The sequence below is a fragment of the Ictidomys tridecemlineatus genome, chromosome 7 (genome assembly GCF_052094955.1).
Source record: "Ictidomys tridecemlineatus isolate mIctTri1 chromosome 7, mIctTri1.hap1, whole genome shotgun sequence".
Lineage (NCBI taxonomy): Eukaryota > Metazoa > Chordata > Mammalia > Rodentia > Sciuridae > Ictidomys > Ictidomys tridecemlineatus.
The window spans coordinates 115,407,789-115,431,414 of NC_135483.1; the positions used below are offsets into that span (position 1 = coordinate 115,407,789).

At 32.9% G+C, this 23,626-nt stretch overlaps 1 protein-coding gene and 1 long non-coding RNA gene across 3 annotated transcripts in view; one reads left to right on the plus strand and one right to left on the minus strand.

Annotated features, from left to right (window-relative positions):
* Window positions 1-1,679, minus strand: part of LOC144365533 (uncharacterized) — a 40,587-nt gene extending 38,908 nt beyond the window's left edge. The window contains exon 1 of the long non-coding RNA XR_013424067.1: window positions 1,562-1,679. This is a non-coding gene — a long non-coding RNA (uncharacterized LOC144365533). The remainder of the gene's footprint in view (window positions 1-1,561) is intronic.
* Window positions 1-23,626, plus strand: part of Arhgap15 (Rho GTPase activating protein 15) — a 591,785-nt gene that overhangs the window by 291,658 nt on the left and 276,501 nt on the right. For both annotated transcript variants that reach the window (XM_021723074.3, XM_040294270.2), the window contains 2 exons: window positions 328-426; window positions 1,571-1,700. In XM_021723074.3, coding sequence (XP_021578749.2) covers window positions 328-426; window positions 1,571-1,700 — 229 coding nt within the window. The remainder of the gene's footprint in view (window positions 1-327; window positions 427-1,570; window positions 1,701-23,626) is intronic.

A 23,626-nucleotide genomic window follows, 5' to 3' on the forward strand; every position in this document is an offset into this window, starting at 1 on the left:
TCTGAGACTTCTAACTTAAGTGTGCACTCTCTGTATCGCTCTGGACTTCCTGCCTTATTTCTCCTGAAGTTGGAGCAATTCAGCTTTAGCCTACTCTGAGTTAATCGTTCTATTATTAAAACAATAATGTATTTGTTATGACATGAAAAAAACAGTTTATAGAGAGTACTTCAAAATGATCCTAGCCTCCCAGTTCCCAGAAAGACAATTACTGGAAGACAAGAAAATATTTCAGTATATTAAACTCTGTTTTAGAAGATTTTTTTTTTCAAATGTAGGAGATCTATCTCACATGGTTTTCTCACCTGTCAATATTTTTTTTTTCAGATCACAACAGTATCAGGAAATGAGTTCCTTCTACAGTCAGATATTGACTTCATCATATTGGATTGGTTCCATGCTATCAAAAATGCAATTGACAGATTGGTATGTATTTGTTTTGGCTGTTACCTTTATTAGTTAAAATGTAGTCATTTAAATCTTATTGCTCAGTCATATAACACACTCACATTTAAACAGAGCATATGGACTGAGGGATATTAAGTTCTTTTAAGTTTAAATAGAGTCCACTAGGAACATTTTCAGCAGACAGGATTTGTGGGACTAAATGTCATTTAATTTCTCTCTTTCAAAAATGCAGTGCTTTTTTTTCTGAAATAACATGGACATTCATTTACTAGAGGTTGTAAAAAGCACACAAGCGCTTAATAACTACTGAGTTTTTACATTTCCAGTTTATGCAGCTTCTAATACTTATTCTGGAAAATAAATATTATTAAGGCCATACTCCCTGTTATAATACCAGTAAATAATAATCCTTTGCGCTGATTTTTATTGTTCTTCCAACTAGGTTATATTATTCTTCTCATGAAAATTACACATCTAGAACTTCATGAAATTATCTTCAATCATACCAGAATATGTTTTTAAAAGAATCAAGTTATTTAAAACCACTCATTTCATACTAATTATAATTTAGCTCATTAATATTTGTAAAATCTTGAGTGGAAAATATTCCTGAGACTTTTAGTATGTTGTGCAATAAGAAAATACATTCTCTGGGATTTTGCTGATATTTGATTAAAGTCTTTCATGTTATCAAAACTTTAAAAATAAAATAACTTACCCCCTTCATTAATATACTCCCCATAAACACACAAAAAACACATAAGTTGTTGTCTTTTAGAGTGGACTCTGGGCCCGAACTGCCTGTTTGAACACTGACTCCATCACTTACTAGCTGTGTGGCCTTGAGCAGATTATTTTCTCTTTTTTGGCCTCAATTTTTTATTAAGTAAAAATAATGGTGGCTACCTCATTGGATTCCTGTGATGATTAATTGAGTTAATGCATGAATGCTTGGAATAATATGCAGCATTTAGTAAGCACCACGTGCATATATAGTCTACTATTAAATTTTAATATAGAGCTTAGCATAGAGAACCTATCCTAAAATAATTACCATATTTCAAACATTCCTTTAAATTTAACACCAAAATAGAAACAAAACTCTTTAGTGAATCCTTTCTTCATATTAAAATTATTGAGTCTAATTGCTTACTGTTTCCAGCCAAGGGATCCAAGTTGTCCATCAAGAAACCTGGAATTATTCAAAATGCAGAGATCCTCCAGTACTGAATTGCTAAGTCATTATGATAGTGATGTGAAAGACCAGAAACCAGAACACAGAAAATCTTTAAGTGAGTACTTTCTCTGACTTGTTCATTTTAACTTTGTCTAAATGCAGTGCTTATGAAATATAAATGCATCAAAATCAAATTTAAGCCAAACTCATACTTCTCATGGAAGATTCGTAGCCATTTCTTGGCTAGGGATTCATGCACTGGAGGGCAGTCTGGGCACTTTGCTCACATCATTGTTGGTAATGCCTTTTGAGAAAATAATTATTCCAAGGTCATGGTCTCTGCTTACAGCAAACCTCTGAATCTCTGAGTAATAGCCATGGAGTTCAGATTGGTGATTGATTTTGAGAGTGGGAAATGTCAAGCGTCTCCAAACCTTGGAATGCTGAATATTTGATTTCCATACATTAAAAGGTATGAGTGACCACCACAGTTGGGCCAACTTAAGCCAACAGGCTATGCAACTTTGCACATTTTCAGACCACCAGAAAAATTTAGAAATGCACATTCCAGAGGTTGATAGAAAATATGGGATGTGAATTAATAGTTTTCCCAGGTCATACTAGGTCTGCTATTCTAAAGTAATTGAATTTGGACTACAAAGAACTTATACCACTTACATAGTAAACCTCAGTACTTTTATAGATCTTTTCCAAGCCTACTGCTTCTTTAATAAAAGGGCTATTAAAGCGTGTCACCTTATTTCAAAGACTTGGTTTGAGTCTCAACATTCTGCAAAAACAAGTAGATATTTTTAAAGTCATAGAAAACCCATATAACAATGTCTTAAAACTATAGCATCTTTCTTGGATCCTCTACCTTCCTATCTTAATCTTCTGATTCACCACATTTTGGGACAGTTCCCTCTGACAAAACATCAGTTTAGTTACATCCTAACTTCAAATTTAAGGATGCCTCAGTAAGTTGAGAATGTACATGTGAATAAGTATGATTCGAGACAACTATATGTATGTGTGTGATATATACATGATAGCATATCTTCCAGAACTGAATTTTGAGAACCACAAATCTAGAAATTATATAAGAACTTGGAGCATAAGTACCCTTTTGAAATTAATTCATTATTCAAAGACCCACATAATTGTCTCTTTTTGGTACTGGGTATTGAACCCAGGGCCTCAAACATACTAGGCAAAAACTCTACCACTGAGCTATACCCACCAATACATACCATAATTTTCAACAAATACCATATACATATTTAGTTAGCCAGTTGTGTTATGTTGGAGTTTAAAATGATCAGTATTAATGGCTAGAAAACACATGATGTGGAAGGTTTGTGGAGAGTTAACAATGCCATATTTAAAGATTTTTTTCTATATGACTTTAAAATTTAGAGTTATTTCATTTAAAGAACATTTCCTTTAACTGCTGGTTATTAAACCATTTTAATTCATATGGAATCTGATATAAGGTAAGATATTAAAATTAAAATTCAGTTGTGAGTGCATATTTAATATTAACTACAAAAATATTTTGTAGTAAATAGAAAAAGGATATGTGTTACAGTTATCAGTTGATCTGGGATTTGAAAGAGACCTTGACATTCTTCTGAAGCCTGAAATTAGGGAGAAAATAAAGGTGTGCAAAAATGTATTTTAGAAACATTGAGGCTTACAGATTATGTATTGGGCAGAATCTCTTTTAAACAAGTTTTAGGATACTACTGGGGTGGGGGACAGGAATTCTATGAATAGAATACCTGCTATTTTTCTTTAGAATTTATTTTTCTTTGAGAAAGATAGTTATTCTCTCTGAAATTCAATCCTGCCTAAGGAGAAAAGACATATTATTTATTCTATTTGTTTTATGATATTCCTAATTGTACAAGGATGCCACATTTACCTTTTACTTTGAAATTTAAAAACCAGTTATAACTAGAATCTATTTTGCACTGCTATCTAGTAGTTGTTCTAAGTGCTTGTCTTACATAGTCTCATTTAATGCTCCCACTAACTTTATGACAGATACTATGATTAGAAGTTTTAGTTAATGAAAAAACTCATCATCTAGCTGTTCAACATCATCCTCTTTTATGGATGAGGAAATGGAGGCTTGGAAAACTAAGGTATTATGTATGAAGACAAGTTATCAAGCCTTGTTTCAAACCCAAACAATCTGCTTTTAGAGCTTGTGCTTTTAATCAAGATACCATGTGAAAAAAATATATAGTAAGCTAAATCTCTATCAACTTTCAACTTGGATAGAAATGAATACATTAAATACTTTTTTAAATGACCCATTGAAATCAGTAGACTTAAAGGCAAGACCCAAAAACTTATTAAAAAGAATTAAGATCAAATGTTCTCTTCTTAGCCCTGGTTTTAGAAAATGCTTGGTTTCTGAATCTTGGTAGATATGTATAATTGTAAGCCTTATTTAGGGTTAGCATGTTTTTTGCAAGATACAATAGTTAGTATTCATCGATTTAAAAAAAATAAGTTCAGTCCATATGTATGTGTTCATTTTCATTAAAGGCATAATTATTTACTCACCCATACAATGTCAAATTAGACTATATGTTTGAGATTGGTGCATTTTATACTTGATGATTCTAAAGATATTTTTTCAAGTAGGAAATAGCCTGTCTGAAGCCCCTCTGATCTTGGTCCTAGATTTGAACACCCAAACTTAGATTTCTTACAACCTGCTTTTGATTTTTTTTGTCACCCTCTGGAGATTAAATAATTATGTGGAATCAGAGATTCACAGTATCCTCTTTCTCATTAGTAGTCGAAGCACAAACTTTATTGTCAGTTTGCTGCCTTTGGCTTCCTGTGCCCTTGATGTTCCCACGAGTTTTGTCGCCAAGATTGTAGGAAGATAAAGCCAGAATTACTTTTTTAAAAAGCATGTGAACATCATTAGCAACTAACAGGTGGTCATTTTTTTTTTGTCCAGTTTGTCTGTTTAACATGGGAAAAATATGTTCTCTCAATGAGTGGATTCAGAAAGTTGTATTAAAATACACTTTCTTTTTAAAAATATGATTCTAACCTGCCAACAGTATTAAGTATTAATCAGATATTTTAAGATATCAGTTGAGTCTAACAGACAAGAAGCCAGAAAATTCAATGTAAGGGCCAAATCACTGTGGGAAATTCAGGACACCAGTCTGGGATGAGTGTAGGAGAGCAGCTCTCCAGGGAGGGCTGTTATGGAAAGTGGAGAGTCAATCAAAGACGATGCTAACATATTTCTCCAAGAGAAAATCTTCCACTGATGGCAAGGAGGAAAGGCCCAAATATAAACCCAGCATCAGATAACCCTAGAAATGTTTTTTTTTTTTTAACTTTGCTAAGCTTTACTTTACAGATGTTTAAAAATGGATCTGATAGCATCCATACAGGATTGAGTGAGAATTTGAAACTAGAGATGTAAATACGTAGTTCACAGCAGGCACTCAATAAGTAGAAGCTCTTATTATTATCCTCTGTGTCCCCAAGCAGATGGTACCAAAATGGGCATGAGCCAAGGATGATGACTGGTAGAAGTCTGGAGCAGGGTGTGTATACTTGACATCCTACTCCCCAAGTGTACAGAAAATAGGGGAAATGAGCCAGAATTGGATATGGGAGTCATAGATACAAAGGCCTAAATATGAGCAGCTGGTCTTTCCCCTGGCACTTCCCCAGGTGAAAATGGCAGCCAGAGTATTCTTGGGAGCAGCAAACCAGGACATAGTTGAAGGGTGCCAAGAGATATCTTGATTCTTTATGCCCCGAAGAACATGCCATTAAGAAGTTCTAGTTAACAAAAGACTCAACATCTAGCTCTTTTCCTGTTGCTTTAGACAAAACTCTAGTTTATTCACGTAATGAAATATTCATTGTTTTTTGTCAACAAATATAACCTAAAGATATACAACTAAAATTCTCTATGTAATTTGTCTGTGTATCCCTTTTTTAAAAATTTATTTTTTATGGTTATATTGTGCTTCAGTAGTGAATATATCATGTCTATCATTGCCAAACTATAAAATCCATATGTGGAAGAAATTGGACAACTTTTATATAAAACTGAGACTTTATTTAGTATTTTAAGTAAGTACCCCCAAAATGAACATGAGTTATAAGAATAAAGTCAAATGATAAAAGAACTAAAAGGAAATATATTTACTATTAGCTGTCCTTTGATTAAGTTATCATGAAAAAAATGTGTTTTGGGTGAAATCTTAAAGGTTCTTAGATGTGGATTTCTCAATTTCATATCCCCAAATTATGTGTATAATGCAGTCACAAGGACAAAGATTGGAATATAAAACTTTAATTGAGATATTTATACAAGGAAGGAAATGAAAATGCTATTGGTAGTTAATGCTATCTTTCTTTTAAAAAGTTGCCCATAGAATAATTATGATCATGTCATGTGAAAACAAGTTTAATATAGAATGCAATATTTTTTAACTAAACAATTATAATACTAGCTAATCGAAACTGGAAGTAGGCTAATGTTCTCAAAATCCAAGTATAAATTGGTTGCTTAGACCTTGATACATTTTCTCAGGGAAACCATGTACCAGGCACAAAAACACACTGAGCTTTCTTCAGTCACATTGTTTCTAGCAAAAAAATTCATTCTGAGTGTGCTATGTCTCTGACCCTGAGAGCCCAGACTTCCCAGTAGTATTGCTCTCCATCTGGTTTCCCACTTCCTACTACCTCACTTTTGCACCAACTCCACCAATGCAATTAGGAATCTCAGAATAGCTTTGGCTAGAAGGCTGCTAAACCCTGACCCCCTCCCCCCACCCAGTGATGGAAGGAAGAGAATGTAGAGCTCCAAGCCAAAAGAAATAGTGGGGAAAGGAGAGAATGGAGAGCTATGAAAAGTTTTGCAGCATGGATAAGAAAGTGAGTCCTCAACAAGGCAGATATTCTTTTTCAGAAATGTGCATAGCAGATTAACTCTGGCATTGTCCCAAATGTTGACATTTGATGAACCTAGGTGGTAGATACACACGTGATCATGATGCTATTGTTTTATGTTTTATGTATGTTTGTGATTTCCCTGAAAAAACATACACACATACATACATACACACATAGTTTGTCACTTCCTATGTACAGAATTCAATTTAAAAAATACATATTTTCTATTTACAACTTGAAAACTTTTAAATAAAGATCTAATTTGCCAAATATGTTACATTAAGAAATTTTTTTAAAATTTATGTAACTCATCATTTTCCTACCCCCTCAAACATATACATATACATATACCATATATATATGTATGTATATATATATGGTATATGTATATGTATGTGTGTGTATATATATATATACACACACACACACACACATACACACACACATACTCCATGTATATTTATATATTTTGCATGAGTTATAGGACTACTATGACCTTTCTAGTAACTATGTAAAATTTGTAAGATGTTTATTATTATCCAAATGGAAAACTCATAGTAGTTTCTTGGATAAATATGTAATTAGCAATTGTTTAAAACACATACTAGGAAGCCTTTCCTGGATACTCAGAGAAATACATGTTTTAAAGACTTTTTTATTAAGAATTTTGTATAAAACACCTACTCCTGCCAATGCATGAAACTAAGAAGTAGTAGCAGCCATCTGCCAAGAAAAAGAAAACAATATTAAAATTGCACAAATTAATCCTATCTAGTTTTGAAGAATTGGGAAAGCTCTTACCTGGAAACAACAAAAAATTCATAATATTTGTGTAGCATACTATGGGTTATTATGTTGTCATGAGGACAAAGGCTCCCTATTTGGGTAAAATGATTGATTGACTTGACTATTTTTTCTCTAAAACAAATATTGTCATTCTGACACCAATTTCATTCAATATCCACTTTAGAAAAATAAACTGTGGGATTGAAATGTGAAAATAAATGATTTTAGTTTACTGTACACAACAATATCTAAAGAATAGTTGAGTGCCAATTCTTCACTCAATTGTTTCTCACTATTTAAGGAAGTTGTTTATTTTAAAATATTTCAGTTGGTAAAGAAAAATATTTTAAAATTTAAATTAAAATATACGTTGTTTAGGCTGGAGGTTTTAAAATTTGTCAGAGAAAAACATTAAAGATTAGATGCATACTTGATAACCAGGCATCCAGAGTAATTTGTCAAAAGTGTTATTCACAAAGGTTGTGAGACTACTGTGGTCTTATGTGACCAGTCGTTGTTCTGACATGTGTTCTCAAGACAGCAGTGAACCCAAGTTTCCTGGGACCCATAGATTGTAGTTTCTTTAAAACATTTACTTCTCAATGAATCATGTGATAAGAGGACTTAGTTATGAGTTGAGCAAAGAATGTTCTGATTAATATCTCCCTTCCCATCTGAGGGGCTGATCTTGCCCTCTGACCTGTGGGCATCCATGGTCATGTATCTTGTAGCATCAGCTACTCTGAAAGTCTATCTAACCCTATCAGCACTCCAGCACTAGATCACCCCATCCTCCTCCTGACCCTGGCAGCAACACCGTGACCGTAGCAGCAACACCGTGACCATATTTCCCCTCAGATGAACTGCATTTAATCAATTTCTGATTTCATTAGGTCAAGTGGCATCTTTCTTTCAATAACAGGCCAAATACAGAGGGCTCTTTCCTCTAACTCTCCAGCAATATTTCCTTAGCATTAATACACTATTGTGACTGTAAACAAGAGAAAAAACAATGCTCTCTGAACTTCCCTGAAAGTTTCTCTCTATTCCATGAGTACAAGAGGCATAAATTATATCTTCTTGTAAAGTTAGGTATATAATATATATTCATTATTGTCACATCAGTTTAAATTACCTTTCCTCAATGTAAAATATATTCTTATAGTGAATCCTATGCAGAGAAAAAAACATTATTTTGAACACAAATGATCTCCTCTTTTGAAACACAAAGTTTATCTGGAGTATAGGAATGGAGACTACTTTTTTTTTTTTTTTTTACAAAATCCTAAAAAAAAGTAACTTGATTTTTAATGTATTTATTTATATGTCCCAAACAGGTCTTAAAATATTTCAATTATAAAAACATAGAAACTTTTAAGATTTCCTTGGAAAATAAATTTTATTTCTTATTATTCATACTTGAATCAAAATCCTTTAATTAAAATTAGGTATTGCTTTCACCCTAGAGTATGAACCAAATCTAAAAATACCATATTTCTCCAGAATTCAATGAAGTGAGATCCATACCTAAGAAATTTCTAACTTCTTTCAAGAAATGGTATATGATGACTTGGGTAAAATAAGTCTGTTAATTCATCTTTCTGTGATTATTTAAATGGTACCTGAAGACAAATGTTCCTATTGTCTAATTTTTTCTAATGTAAATAGATATTCCCTATTTATATAAAAAATTAATAGACTTTAAAAATAGAGTCAAAACAGGAAATATCATTACCAAGTAGAAAATATAAGACTGAGATCCTGTTACCACATCTAGTATCCTCAAAAATCCAAAACTGAGATAAAATATTAAGAATAATTCCTCCTCCTTTTCCCCCTCCCCCTTCTCCTTTTCCTTCTCTTCCTCTTCCTCTTCCAATTAAGAACCACTTCTGATCAAATTATTACATTGGGAATCAAAGGCTCAAGTTCCCCTATAGACAGCTCTTAACTGCCTATGCCCCATTCCCCAGAATTTACCACCATTCCATGACCCACGGTTTATGTTCCAAGGAAATAGTGCTTATAATCCATTATACATACACTACATGCTGAGTTTTACCTTTAAGATAAGGTATTCTCTTTATTAAACCAATATCCTTTAAGACTAGCTCAGGCCATAACCTCTCAATATTTCTATCATTTTTTAAAGGAACCTTGTTTTGGTTTTTTTTAAATAGTAAATTGAAGTTATACCCAACATTCTTTCTTTCTTTATTTTTATGTGGTGCTGGGGATCAAACCCAGCGTCTCACACATGCAAGGCAAGAGCTCTACCACTGAGCTACAGCCCCAGCCCCATCCCCTCTATCATCTTTTTTATGTCCTTTTTTTTATTTTGAAGAGTTACTATGTTTCGTATTAATTCTTGAGGCTCTTTAAATTACTATGACTCGGAATTTTCAAGGTGCTATTAGAGGCAATAAAATAAAAAGAAACTATGTAATGTACAAAAATAATAATAGTTTTGATAATTCTAAGACTCAGAATACTTTTTTTCTTGAATCAATTTAATTTTAAAAATTTAGATTAACACAAAAGTTGTAGAAAAAATGTTATACTGATCTTCAAGTAATGTTGGTCTTCAACACCATCCTCAAAATGTTATGTGAGATTGTATAAGAAAATTTGGGTCTAAGAATCAGAAAAATTTGAATATAATTCTTTACTCTCAGGATGTACAGCTATATGATTTGGACAAGTTTCATAAGTTTCCTAAAACTGATTTTCCTGGAAAGTATAATGGGTATTTTTTATATAACATTATCAGAAATACAAATGTGGATTTGATATGTAATAGATATAAAGATTGTATACACACACACACATGACTAAAATATATCTAAGAACTTTGTAGGTTATATATTATAAAATAAATATTATATATAATGATTTGCATGAGTGAAGTCTGAGTAAACTAATCATAAACTTTTCTACTATAAATCCACCAGTTTCTTTCTTTAGAAATATGCCAAGAATGCACTTTTAATACAGAATTTAAAAATGCAAATTAAACAAATATGTAATTTGCCAAAACTTAATTTTTAATATTGTCATTAACTTAGAGCATAATATATCCTTTTATTTTTTTCTTTCCTTAAAGGACTCTGAGTATCATGGGGCATAATGTCATTCCTGAATGTGAACCTGACATTATGGTAATCTCTAAATATTAAACTTGGCCAAATGTCAGTTATTTTTTGCATTACTGCAGAATATAAAATAGTAATACAACTGTAGAATTTTGAAAGAGTTTAAGTAATTTTGCATAAAAGCTAGGGAAGATTTTGTTTATGTTATATATATATATATATATATATATATATATTTTTTTTTTTTTAATAGAATAAGCCAGCATCATAAAGTATCTGGTGATAAGGTGATTGATTTTTATTGACTAGAGTAAAATATGAAACACACAGATACCAAGCCATTTATAAAGAGTTAACTTAAAGTTGCTGAAAATCTGATTTAACCCACGTGCATTTCATTGGCCAGGTGGCAAGTATACCTAGAGGCCCATCACATCCACTATATCAAAGGGATGGCATAGGTGTTATCTGGAAGAGGTAATCCTAGCTGACCAGTACTTCTCTCACTTGCTTAAACCCAGTTCATCCTGATCCATTAGATGGGGAATGCCTGAAGAACATTAACCAGGACCTTCTAAGGATCACCCCTCCTCCCTTATAACCTAGAACAGAGTCTGAAAGCAGTGATGTTCAATATTAAAGGCCTGAGTGAGTAAGTAACCTAATGACTGAGGAACCCATCCTGAATTTTATGTCCAAGGAATAAGAGGAAAGGTTGAACTGTGAAGCACTTATCTCTTAATGTGAGTCTTAGTAAGTTCAAAGCCAGCCTCAGCAACATAGGAAGGCCCTACACAACTCAGCAAGACCCTGTCACTAAATAAAATATAAACAAGGGCTGGGCATGTGGCTCAGTGGTTAAGTACCCCTGGGTTCAATCCCAGGTAACACACACAAACACACACACACAAATAATAATAACAATAACAATAACAACAACAACAAAAGAGGTCCACTATGCCCCCATTACTTGAAGTACAAGTCCAAGTTTCTTAGCATGGCTTGAAAGACCCTTTGTCAATGGATCATTGTTCCTTTTAACCTATGCCTCAGTTGTTTCCCCAATGTTTTGCACATTGAAAGCTTACCAATCAAATTGTTATCCCCAACTCTTTACATTCCATGACTCCCTGTCCTCTGTACTAATATGTATCCACTTTTTTTCTCTGTCATTCTTTCTTCTCTACTTGAAAGTCTCCCACAAGTCCACAGTCACATTATATTGTAGAAACCTTTCATTGCTTCCATCACTTCCCTGGCAATCTTCCCCCAATTCCTCCATTTATGCCTAGAGGTCATTTGAAATATTCCAACCTTTGTCTGAGAAACACATTTCTGGGCTGCTGTTCTAGCACAATGTAGAACAGTTGGTTAGCATGCACAAGGCCCTGATTTGATCCCCAGGATCAAAATATCAAAAATAGTTACAAAATATAAAATATTTATCAAAATAATCATCAAAATGACCAGGTGCCATGACACATACCTGTAATCCCAGTGGCTTGGTAGGCTGAGGCAGGAGGATCACAAGCTCAAAGCCAGCCTTAGCAATTATAAGGTCCTATGCAACTTAGTGAGACCTTGTCTTAAAATTAAATATGAAAAAAGGCTGGGAGTATGTGTTCCGTAGTACAAAAAAAAAAACTTTCAAAATACTTGATTGATTAATTTTTAAGATAAGGAAAGACACACATTGCCATATCACAAAAATAATAAAAGTAAGTTTTCTAAATAGGTTTTGAAAGCTGAGAAACAGCATATGGCTTTGGGGACTTCAACAAGAATTGCTTATATAAAAGAGCTGTCTAGTCTGCCTTTGTGCAGAGTAAACCTGCTATGATTATCACATTGGCCATTGCATGACAATGCATAATTTCAGATGGTGAATATTTATTTAGTCTCATCAATTCCTTCTAGCCTATGATTACAGACAAATACAGAATCAAGACACAAACTTCCAGTGTAACTTTTGCCTGTACCACACCCAGTCTTAAACTCTAAACTGGCCTCAAAAAGTCAACAGTTCTAGCCAAAGCACAATAACCAAAAATAAATAAATAAATAAATAAATAAAAAAGAAAGGAAGAACAGAAAATAAAAGAAAGGAAGAAAAAATGAAAAAATCAGTTTCTAAGGATAAACTACACTAACCAAAACAAATAGACAATAGACAAAAGCTGCAAGCAATTCCCTGGAAATAATCCACTAATTCCCTGGATATAAACATGTGTAAATCCCATCTGAGACTCTATTTACCTTCAATTTGACTCTTCTTTTAGGAACGTGTAATCTCACATGTAGCTTGTTTTGTTTATTTGTTACTTTCCTTCTCCAAAGACAAGAAGGATAGTATTTGATTGCATGAATGATGTTTTATGTGGCTCTTGAGTTCATTTCCCATCAGCCTTTCAGGTTAGATGTCCTAATTCTGGATGAGCCACAGCTTGGCTGTTTGACTCAGAGTTAGCTGCTCTCTGCTGCCTGCCAAAACAATCAAGGCCCACCAGGCTGCACTTCAGTCAAGCTGTTTTTGAAAAATCTCAAAGAAAACAAAAGTAGACTCACAATCTAGTTCTCAAAAATAGAGGATAATTTAAAATAAGATCTAATTAATCCATCTACTATTGTGAGATTTCACTCACTGAGAAGAAATGGTAATAACTAGATCCAAAATAAAATAATTTCTCAGATCCACTTTTCTTTTTTTATTCAAGGAAATGAAAGAGGAAATGGGCTAATGATAATCATTTTCTCAATAAAAACCTTATTCATAAATGTGTACCAAAATATCTAGTCTTTTAAAAATTCATCAGATAGTAATAAGACCAATTGAAGGAGTTTCCTAAAAATTTTAGTAGTGCCCAGATTCACTTCACTTCTTTGGCTTTATTACTCCAAGACAGCTTACATAAGAATAATTAATCTTTTTTTTCCTAGTCAGTACCTGGGTTTATTATTAAAATTCCATGCCTTATTTTTAAATTGGGCATAACTGATTTTCACAGAAAGCTTTGGTTGAGAACCCAAAGAATTTTTGCTTAACTCATTTTTATTGAACAAAATCCAGAATTTTAGTCAAGAAGCATTAGATATTAATAACATGTGAGTGGGATCATTAAAATTTCCTTTACCTTCCAGAATGGTGGGTCATTATGGAATTATATGAAGTGAGCTCACTTAATACTCTTTACAATTACACAGAAACAATCATTTTCATAAGTCTTACAAGAAGCTTTAACTACTACCTGAAGAGCATTTTGGAATATTAGAAAGTATTATGTTTTGTTATTGTAGATGTGACTTGTGAATTGAAAAAAAAAAATATTCTCAGACTTAGGAGTCACCCTTTCCAGCTTGACGAGTTTTAACTGCTAACAGTTTATGATTATGTTTTTAATATGAGAAGTAGAGACTTTCCTGCTGAAATACAAATCATTTTTTAATTATTATATTCTTAACTTTATAGAAAATAGGAGGAGAAATGCAGTATTTTTAATTGCAATTAAGAACTATAGTTTGTGACAATTTAAGGTGAGTCAGTTAAGGAGAAAATTAAGGCAAATTCCTCCTCTAAATTGTTGTTGCTTTTCTCCTTCTTTTTCTTGTAACCATTTCTCATCTTTGACTTTGAAACCCAACAGTTTAAACTTGGTTCTTATTTCAGTGGGCTAATCCCCTTTCATAAATCATGCTCAAGAGCTGAAATAATTTGCACATCATTTAAAGAGTATTTGCTTTGAAATATTCACCTCAAGCCCTTTTGTATATCCTTTCTCTCTAAAGATTTGTAGTATTTGTTTTGTTCTCTGAGGTATAAAAGACCTGGATAAACTTTATTCCTGTTGTTTCAAGATTAGTTAACGAAAATGCATATTAATTCAGCAGGGATGGGAACAAACCTCAGCAAAGATGATCATACATATGCCCCTCGGGAATAGCAAAGTACAAAATGTCAGTCTTCAAATCTCCTTGGACTTGCTCAAAAGAGTATTGAGGGATTTAAATTTCCAGAATATGTCTACAAATGTAATTTCTTTGTTGTGGAGAACAGGAGCTATACTGATTATTTTTCCCCAGAAAATTGATTCTAATTTGTATTTGAACAAAAATTAAGCTATCCACAAAGTAGCTTTTCAAAAAAGACAAAAACTGGACAGAAAAAGTAAATTTAACATGAATGCTATTAATTTTTAAATTTATTTGTTAGTAAACTTCAAATATCAACATAAAGTTTAGCAGCCCAACATCCAGGTTATTTCCCTACAAAATGGTGTCATTGGAATGACCTCACAAAATTATAAGTAGATATAATTAGGTAAAATATCACTTTACATTTATAAACTCCATTTTTATAATTTACTAATAAACTCAAGAAAAAAAAAACAATACTGATTTCTCCAGTTAATATATACTTCTTGAATGGTAAGATGGGCCCTATTTTTTTCTTAAACTGAAAATGACCATAAACTTTTGGCACTTAAGTGCTTATCTGGAAATGACTAAGTGGATTCAGAGGTCATAAATCACTCATATAGATCCAGCCACCCACAGTCTTGTTCCACTTCTCTTCTTTACAAGTGTAGTAATAGGCATTTCCATAGTCCTCAGGGTGCCAAACTTTGCACCATTAGGAAAATCTGCAAGTAGCTTGATTTATCTTCCCCACTCAGTTAGCTAAGACCCAACTAAGTAAAAATCAGCAGGAATGAACTTGACTTGTTAAACTTTTTTAATAGGGAGATACAACAATTACAACTTTCTTCCTTTGCTATTTCCATTTACATTGAATGTGAAGCCCCTAGTGAAAAATATTTAGATAAGATCTCAAATTATAGGTGCATGGCTGATGATGCTGACTCTGGGTTTTCATTACACACAGAGGATTGTCTGCTGTTTGCAATTAATCCAGACACAATCCTCCTGGTACTTTGGGAGGAATGTGGAAGAAATAGCCATTTTATAAGTTGTAAACTCCTAAATTACCCTAAATTAGAGACACTATTAATCGGACACTTAGATATAGATAGGATCTGCCTATTGTGTAGGCTCATCTTCTCCTGATGGAGAAATCAATTAAATATTTAGGATGTGGAATACCTTCCAGGTTGGATAATGCATTTCATTTAAATTATGGCCCTCCAATCCGAAACATTAAAGGGGATCTTAACGGATGGAAGCACATTACTGTCTCTTGGATTGGGAGCATTAACACTTTAAAAATGAATGTGCTTCACAGGATTTCCTATTTGTTCCACCAGCTGCCTGTCGATGTGCCAGATAAACAGTTTAAGGATAAGTATGTAAAAGATGCATGTGTAACAATCTGTGTGCTGAGGTGCTACCTTGTAGAAAGAGTCCCAACTGTGGCCCCTTTGGATTTTTCTCTCAGTGCCTTATTATTCTAAAATGAGCTGGCTCACTGAATGGGAGAACAGAGGGAAACCAACAGGTGATGCAGTTAGCCTCTTCACAAAGGTTCTGTGTATGTCTAACCTTTTATCATTTCTTCCCATAATTTGTCATAATAACTAATGATCACCAGAATATGTTGGGATATCATAGTAGCATTTGAAATATGTTTAAGCTTTCCCAGTCTCCAAACATGTGGCTGGGACAGAATCCTTTGATTCTCATTCAAGAACCATTGCTATGTCCAATCTATTAATAGCATTGTAAGAATGAAGTTGTTGTGCCTCCCATATTACAGAAGCATGGTGTAGAAGTAGCTGACAAAATGTTTTACTAGACAGAAGGCACTGTTCTAACCCTTTTATGAACCCTCTTATTTAATCCTATCAATAATACTAGGTGGTATAGTGGTCTGATTCCCATTTTTACCTACTATGTAACTGAGGCACTGAAAGTGTGCTCAATGCACCCAAAGTCACACAGTTAAGAAGAGGCCAAGTTTTAATTCAAAACTAAGCAGTCCAGCTTCACAGCCTGAAACCATAACTATGTTCTGTGAAACTGCTGGCTTTTGGAGCTAGGTACAGCATTTCTATAGCCTACTACCTCTTACAAACTGAGCTAGTGACTTGACATACTTAGCTTCTGTTTCACAGTCTTGAAAATATCAATAATAATGGTACCTATCTTGCAGAATTATTCAGAAGCATAAATTAAATTAAGTAATGTGAGGTTTATAGCAGTGTTTGACACAATAAATATTGATCATAGCATGACCATTAGCACAAGTATTATTTTTTCCTCTAGTATTTTGAATGTGCTCCTAATTTGATTAGGAAAAGGTTACCTACAGATAAATGATTTGAAATCCTTGAAGATTAACTTATGTTCAAAAATGGTTTTGGAGGGAGGATGGGGGAGGAGGAGTGGAGGTGGTAGGGAATGCAATTGACCAAAGCTTGTTATGTGCAAGTATGAATATAGAAAATGAAACCCACTTGTATATATAACTATAATGCACCAATTAAAGAAAAATAAAAGAGTTGGGGCCTAGCAAGAGATCATTAAAATACTAGAGGAGCTGCCCTTGGGAGGGACAAAGATAGTTCTTATGGGACCCTTGAGTCAGTTCTCCAGAGAGGCTTGGTATCAAAGAACAGGCCTTGCCACCCCCCATCCTTTCTGACTTCCTGTCTCCTTCGAGGGGCACATGTTCCCTCATTGTGAGGCCATCCTCCACCAAGCCCTCAGAGTTGAGCAGATACTGACTCCATGCCTTTGAACCTCTAGAACCACAAGATAACTAAGCCTCTTTTCTTTATAAAGTTAAAAAAAAAAAACAAATGTCTTTGGCCTTCGGTGGGGAGAAATAGTCTACTGAGGGCCTTACAGAAGGCTATAAATTTCCTGAACTGAGTTAAATGTCTGTTCTCATCCTTTCTCTGTCTACAAAAGTCTTGACTGACAATTAACATAATGCATAACATAAATACATCATATTAGCTTACCAAGTGAAAACAAATTTACCCAATCAGAAAAAGATGGTAAAGATAATGGTCAATTTCTTTGTTTCTAGCAACAGACTCTTCATGCCAAATCTGATAGAACATATGCTTGGGTGCATATGCCTTGCTTCAGAAGACTGCAGAAATCCCAATTTACCAGTATAATTACATAACTTGGACAGTCATATTTAGTAGTTATCTTTCACAATAGAATATAGACTTACAAAGTTCAATGAAGTTTTAGTAATTTAAATGAAAAGCAATTATTTACCAGACTTTTGATGGGGAATAAACAAACAAAAGGAAATAAATTTAGGCCTTTCAAGCTGGATGGAAAAACTATCCCAGAACTTTACACTGTAATTAGTGTCATTGAGAGGTCCTGAGGACTTTTATTTGATAGTATTTGATACCTAGTCTTCAGGCTCTAATACTTCAGACAACTGGTATTATTAGGGATTGCCAAGAAATTAGGAATTAGTTGGAATCTTTTTTCTATTCATTTTTCACTCTAAAGCAGTGTATTGTAAATCAGGAGAGAATTACACATAAATACATTTACCCTTTCACAACGTTGGGAAGAATATTAGGATAAGATCACAATCTGGTATTCAAAACAACCAGCAACGTGCTTCATTTGGCCATTCCACAATTCCTCCTTATTCATTTGTTTGCTGGCTTCTCTGGAAGTCCTGAGAGTGAAGTGAAGCTCTTGTCTACTCTTTAGCTCTGCTCTTCTGTTGCAACAGAAAGGACTTGACTTAGATGGATTGATAATATAGGAAAGAACCTGGGCTTCACCCACTGTGTCAGTCATCACCTCTGAAAACTGGTGAAGAAACTAGGCACACAACATGGAAACTAGAATAATTCCTCTCTATTATCTGTTCATAATATAAGTTGATTAACTCAGTTCAAAATGATCTATAACTGAGGACTGAGAATCCATATTTCAAGATCAAGCAATAATGATATAGACTCTAAAAAGCTCAAGTAGGGGGAGCAGGACCTTAGTGCACATTCCCACCACAAGGCATTGACTGGGAAGTTTCCTTACCCACTCACAGTTTCAAGCACTGGAATTAAGGAGATTCTACATAGTTTCAATTCTACAAAAGAGCATTTTGTTGCATTTTTAAGTGGTTTTCTTCCTATTCTTTATCAAGGTGATTTATTTTAAAGATGAATTCATTAATGAAATATTTTTAAATATACCTGCTTGATCTTATCAACAACATGAGTACAGCTGACTTGTTAATAGGCTTTTAGCAAAGGGAATTCATAATATTTTTATTTATATTCTAAATTGAATTTATCAGAAATGTTTTATTCACCATAAAGATTAATTCTCATCTCTGGAGTGTTAAGTCATATGCCTTAATAATCATCTACCATGCTTTTATGAGGGAAAAATTTAGTAAATCAGAGTGCTACAAACTGGAGCCCTGTTGTCTTTTTTCACCCTAATTCTTGAAGTGGGAATTGTTTTCTGGCCACCCTAGGAAAGATCTGTCAGTTTCCAGTCATAGAATCTGTGTTAAATGCTGTGGAGCCCAGTCTATAGGAAGGAAATGCTACATATTGTTCACATCCAAATTAGGGATTAGGCGCACTTACCTGATTGTCCAGCTGTAGGTTAGAATGAATATTGTGGGAACTACAGCAAGACTGGCCCTGCTGGTCTCATTTGTTTGACTTGGGTAACATTTTCTTTGAAGAGTTGTAGTGGAGCTAAATAAACTTTGCCCCTGAAAGTGCTTTGAATAGTTACTAGAATTCAGGAAGGGCTAACTAAATATTCAGAATATTAGAGAGCTCTATTAGAGCAAACAAATCTAATAACTCATATAATGTGCATGATTTTAAAAACAAAATGGTAAAAACATAAGCATCAGGGTGGTAAATTATTTGATATATAAAAATGTTTAGAATTATAAAAAATAAAATAATTTTGAATTTTTGATTGTATTATACACTAAAATTTTATAAACTAAGAAACAACATGAAGTATGCCAAGAGATAAAGTGATATGGCCAAATTTATTTCCATAAGGTTAAAGAATTTTGGTCAATCTTTACATAATAATATCAATATTAAACACCATATGCACCATGAGTAATTTTAAGTACATATTATATATTTCTCATTTTTCTTCTTTAAAACACCATGTATATTAAAAATAATTTTATATTCGTTTACAGAGAAGGGAATTCACATACATGGTTATCAAGCCCAGATTTTATGTTAAACAGTTTAACTTAGTAAACCCTCTACCTTTTTAATAGCTTTTTGAAAATTTTGTTTTTTCCTACTCTTGTCTTCCTTTCTTTCTTTCTTTCTTTTTTTTAGTTGTAGTTGGACACAACACCTTTATTTCACTTTTTTTTTTTTAATGTGGTGTTAAGGATCAAACCCCCACGTGCAAGGCGAGCATTCTACCACTGAGCCACAACCCCAGCCCCACTCTTGTCTTTCTTTAGTTTCATTTATTATTATGTTTGAAAAAATTTACATTGTTAAGTGATTTTTTTCAATGTGTTTTGAAAGATAAAGTGTTCTGTCTATAGATATAAATGCATGTGTATGTATATATAGTACATAAAAATAAATTTTAAGGCCATATTGGCAGATGGAAAAAACACAAATGTCAAGGAAAGTTGATTAAGAAATAAATATATAATAACAAAAACTAAACTCTAGCATTTATTGATTTAACAGATGGTGAATTAAAAACTAAAAACAAAAACTTGTAATGTAATATGACTTTTAAAATTAATGAGATTATTTTGTGCACTTGTTTGGAAGTTTGTTATTTTCTACTTCTATTTTAAAAAAAAACTCTCACCTTTAAGTTCACAAATAATTTACTTTTTTCACTAAATAGATCCTGTTTTTAAATCATCATATGTACAAATATTCTTTTCAGAATATACAATTTACTCCTAGATTAACAGCCACAATGTTGTAGTAGATTTTTAAAAACATATTTCACATTTTAATATTATTAACAATAAATATGCATTCAACTTTGTACCTTAAATACAGACCGTATAATTTATTTTTAAAATATCCCACAAGATGTAAAGTAAACAAAGTACTATCAATCACTTACTAAGGCCACTGAAATCCTAAATGCAAAACAATTATTCAGAAATTTGGTATGAATACAACTTAAAGACAACAAAAACTCAAACAGAATACTTCTAGTAACTTATTTTTCAAAATAAGATTCTCTTCAATTGTTTTTCTCTTGGTAGAAATCCTATAAATGCAAATTTAATACATGCGACCAAAGAAATATTCAGAGGCAAATGAACTGCATGAAATATTTTTAGTATGAAAAAATGAAGTAAAAAAAATCCATACTTAAGAAATATTTTAATTAAATAAATCTAACTAAGGAAACCAAAAGTCAGTAATGATGAAATTTCTTAAAAAATCAATTAGAAGAAAAAAAATATTGAATGAACAGATAGTTCTTTGGGAAATAAACAGCTTTTTAAAAAATGAAATAAAAACATCTGAGGAAAGTCTAGTTAAGAGAACAAAACACAACTACCTATCATTTAAGATGTGAAGCAGATATAGAAGAGATTAAACTATAAAATTGTATAAAAGTTTGTTCTGAACGATTTGGAAACTAGTTAGTTTGGACAAAAAAAAAAAAAAAAAAAAAAAAAATATATATATATATATATATATATATATATATATATATATATATATATCCAAAGTAAGTAAAAACAGAAAATCTGACTACATTCCAAAATCTTCCTCAAAAAGGGTCTAGCTACAAAGATTTAGTAATATGAGATATCACTTTTCTGAAGAACAGTTCATTTTCATACCATTCCAAAGCGCACACATAATCCATGAGAAAATCTTCAAATTCAGAAGTGATTAAGGAACAAAAACATAATGCAGCACAGGGCACAAGGCCACTGCTGCAGCTACTGTGGGAGGCGTCTGAACAGGCAGGAAACCCAGGAAGGACCAGAGTTTCCAGACTGGCTTTCCAAGAGGTTCCTTAAGAAAGACAGTGCCAGACCTGTGCATTCACTTCTCAGGCACTACCTGCAATGTGTTCCGACAGCATTAAAAGGAAAGTAGATTCCTTTGAGGGGCCAGTGATCTCAAGCCATGGGGAAGAAAAGTCTTGAAGCTTTTCACTGCTTGACAGTTAAAAATAGGACCTTCAAATCAAGAAGTTAGGAATTCTGGATTTTGTCAGTTAAGTTCATCAAGATAGATATCAGCTGGGCAAATAGTTTAAGAGGGAGGAAATTTATTCCTTTCTTCTTAATGTTTCCTCTTCTTTGTTGATGACCCACTACTCCTTGCTTTGAAGCCATGACTCAGTTCCTTTGGCATCTCACAGCAACTAAATTGGGCCAAATAGTCTTTATTATTTTTTTCTTTTTTGTAATAATGTTTGAAATACTTGGTCTGTAATCAGCTTGAGAAAATGTATGTAAGCAATGGTAAACCAGTCAGGATGTTCAGGGTCCCCTGACCTCTTAACTTCAGCTGTTGAGTACCCTGTACTAACATTTTCTCATTTTTTTAGCCTCAGTGAGCTAATGCTCTGAAAGGCATGCTGAAACTACGGCTTCAATACTTGGAGGCATCATTTTTTCTTTTTATGTAACAACTTGATGGTTTTTAAGGTTGCTGGAAGCCTGGGTCAGCCAAGAAGGAGAATGCTTTTCAAAGACTGTTTCCTGCCTTAACAAGGCATATCAGATTGGAACTTGAGAACTTCCAGAAGGTCACATTGAACAGATCCTCAGAGCGTACAACAGGGTACAGGAAATGAGAAAATGTCCTTAATGAAGTGTAGTGCTGTTTGCTAATTGTTGGGGAAGATCCCAAGTTTGCAAAGATGGGCCCTCCCAATATCCAATCCCAATCAAAGGGTCCAGGTACAAGCACATGTGTGAAATTCCAAAATCATACATCTGGTTAAGTAAAAGATTTTTTTTGCCTTGTTTCTCCATGCCTCCAGGTAATATTGCTAACCATAAAGATAATATAATATCATAATCATAAGTAATAATGATAGGATAGCATCTTAGTCATACATTTCATATGTATCATTTGGAAATAAAATTTAAAAGGATATAACAGTACTTTTTCCATAAATCTAATCAAGAGTTATATGTCATTACATTATAATCATAAAAATAAGAAAGTATGTATGAGCGCAGATATATGTACATATACACACACACATACATATAAAAATATTTCATCTCTGCTGTAAACATAACCTTTTTATGAAGGTATTTGGAAATGTGAACTGACAGCCTTAAAAAATTTGTATTCTTCAAACTTTTTCAATTCTAGAAAATCATATAAAAATAGTAACAAACTAAAGTGTTTGTATCATACCAAATAATTTGAAATAATCAGAGAGGACATTTATTTTTAAAAATTATGGTGAATCATACAATGGCATATTATATAGTCATGAAAAAGAAAGATTCTTTCTGATATTCTTGATCAGAAATATATCTCTACACAGGTAAGGATTCATTGAATATGTATAAATTAAGTAATAGAAAAATATACCAAAATAGAGCAACAGCAACATGATCAAATCTGATACAATTATCATTTATTTCTTTTATTGTTTTGTTCTCAGTTACTTATCTTCTAAAGTTTCCATATATTTATTCCTAAAATCAGAAAAACTATAAAAAGTATGACATTATTGCAATAGATGCACAATATCATTATGGGAAATACATGTCACAAAGTTCTTATGTTTTGCTTATGTGTGCTTGACTTTTCTCTACTAAAATTCAAACTCAGGCCTGCTCATCCCAGTTTTTTTCACCAAATTTCACCAGCCATACCTATTTTTTACTACTAGTTTTATTTATTCTATTTTACTTTGGCATTCATCAAAGTGTGAATGACATGTCTAGGAAATATAGATATCAGAGACTAAAAATACTTTCTTATCAGAGAGCTGAAATGCAAAGATTTAGAAGACAAAATATCAGAATAATATTAATATAGAATCTTTATTCTATACCCAGGAGACCTCAGATATGAAGTGTAAATTCTACTTTATTGCTTGATGTGGTAATCTCATTAGGTTTATTGTTCACTTTAACATCATTTTGTTCCTCTTAGATTTTACATAAGAAGTGATATAATTTGCTAGGAAGATTTTACCTAAACTTTGATCCTTTTTAAAACTACAAATCTCTTTGATTCCTGTTCTCTTCAACAAAAATACAATAAGAAGGTGAGTTAAGGGCTGAAAGGACCCTTTTAGGAAAAAAAACTTA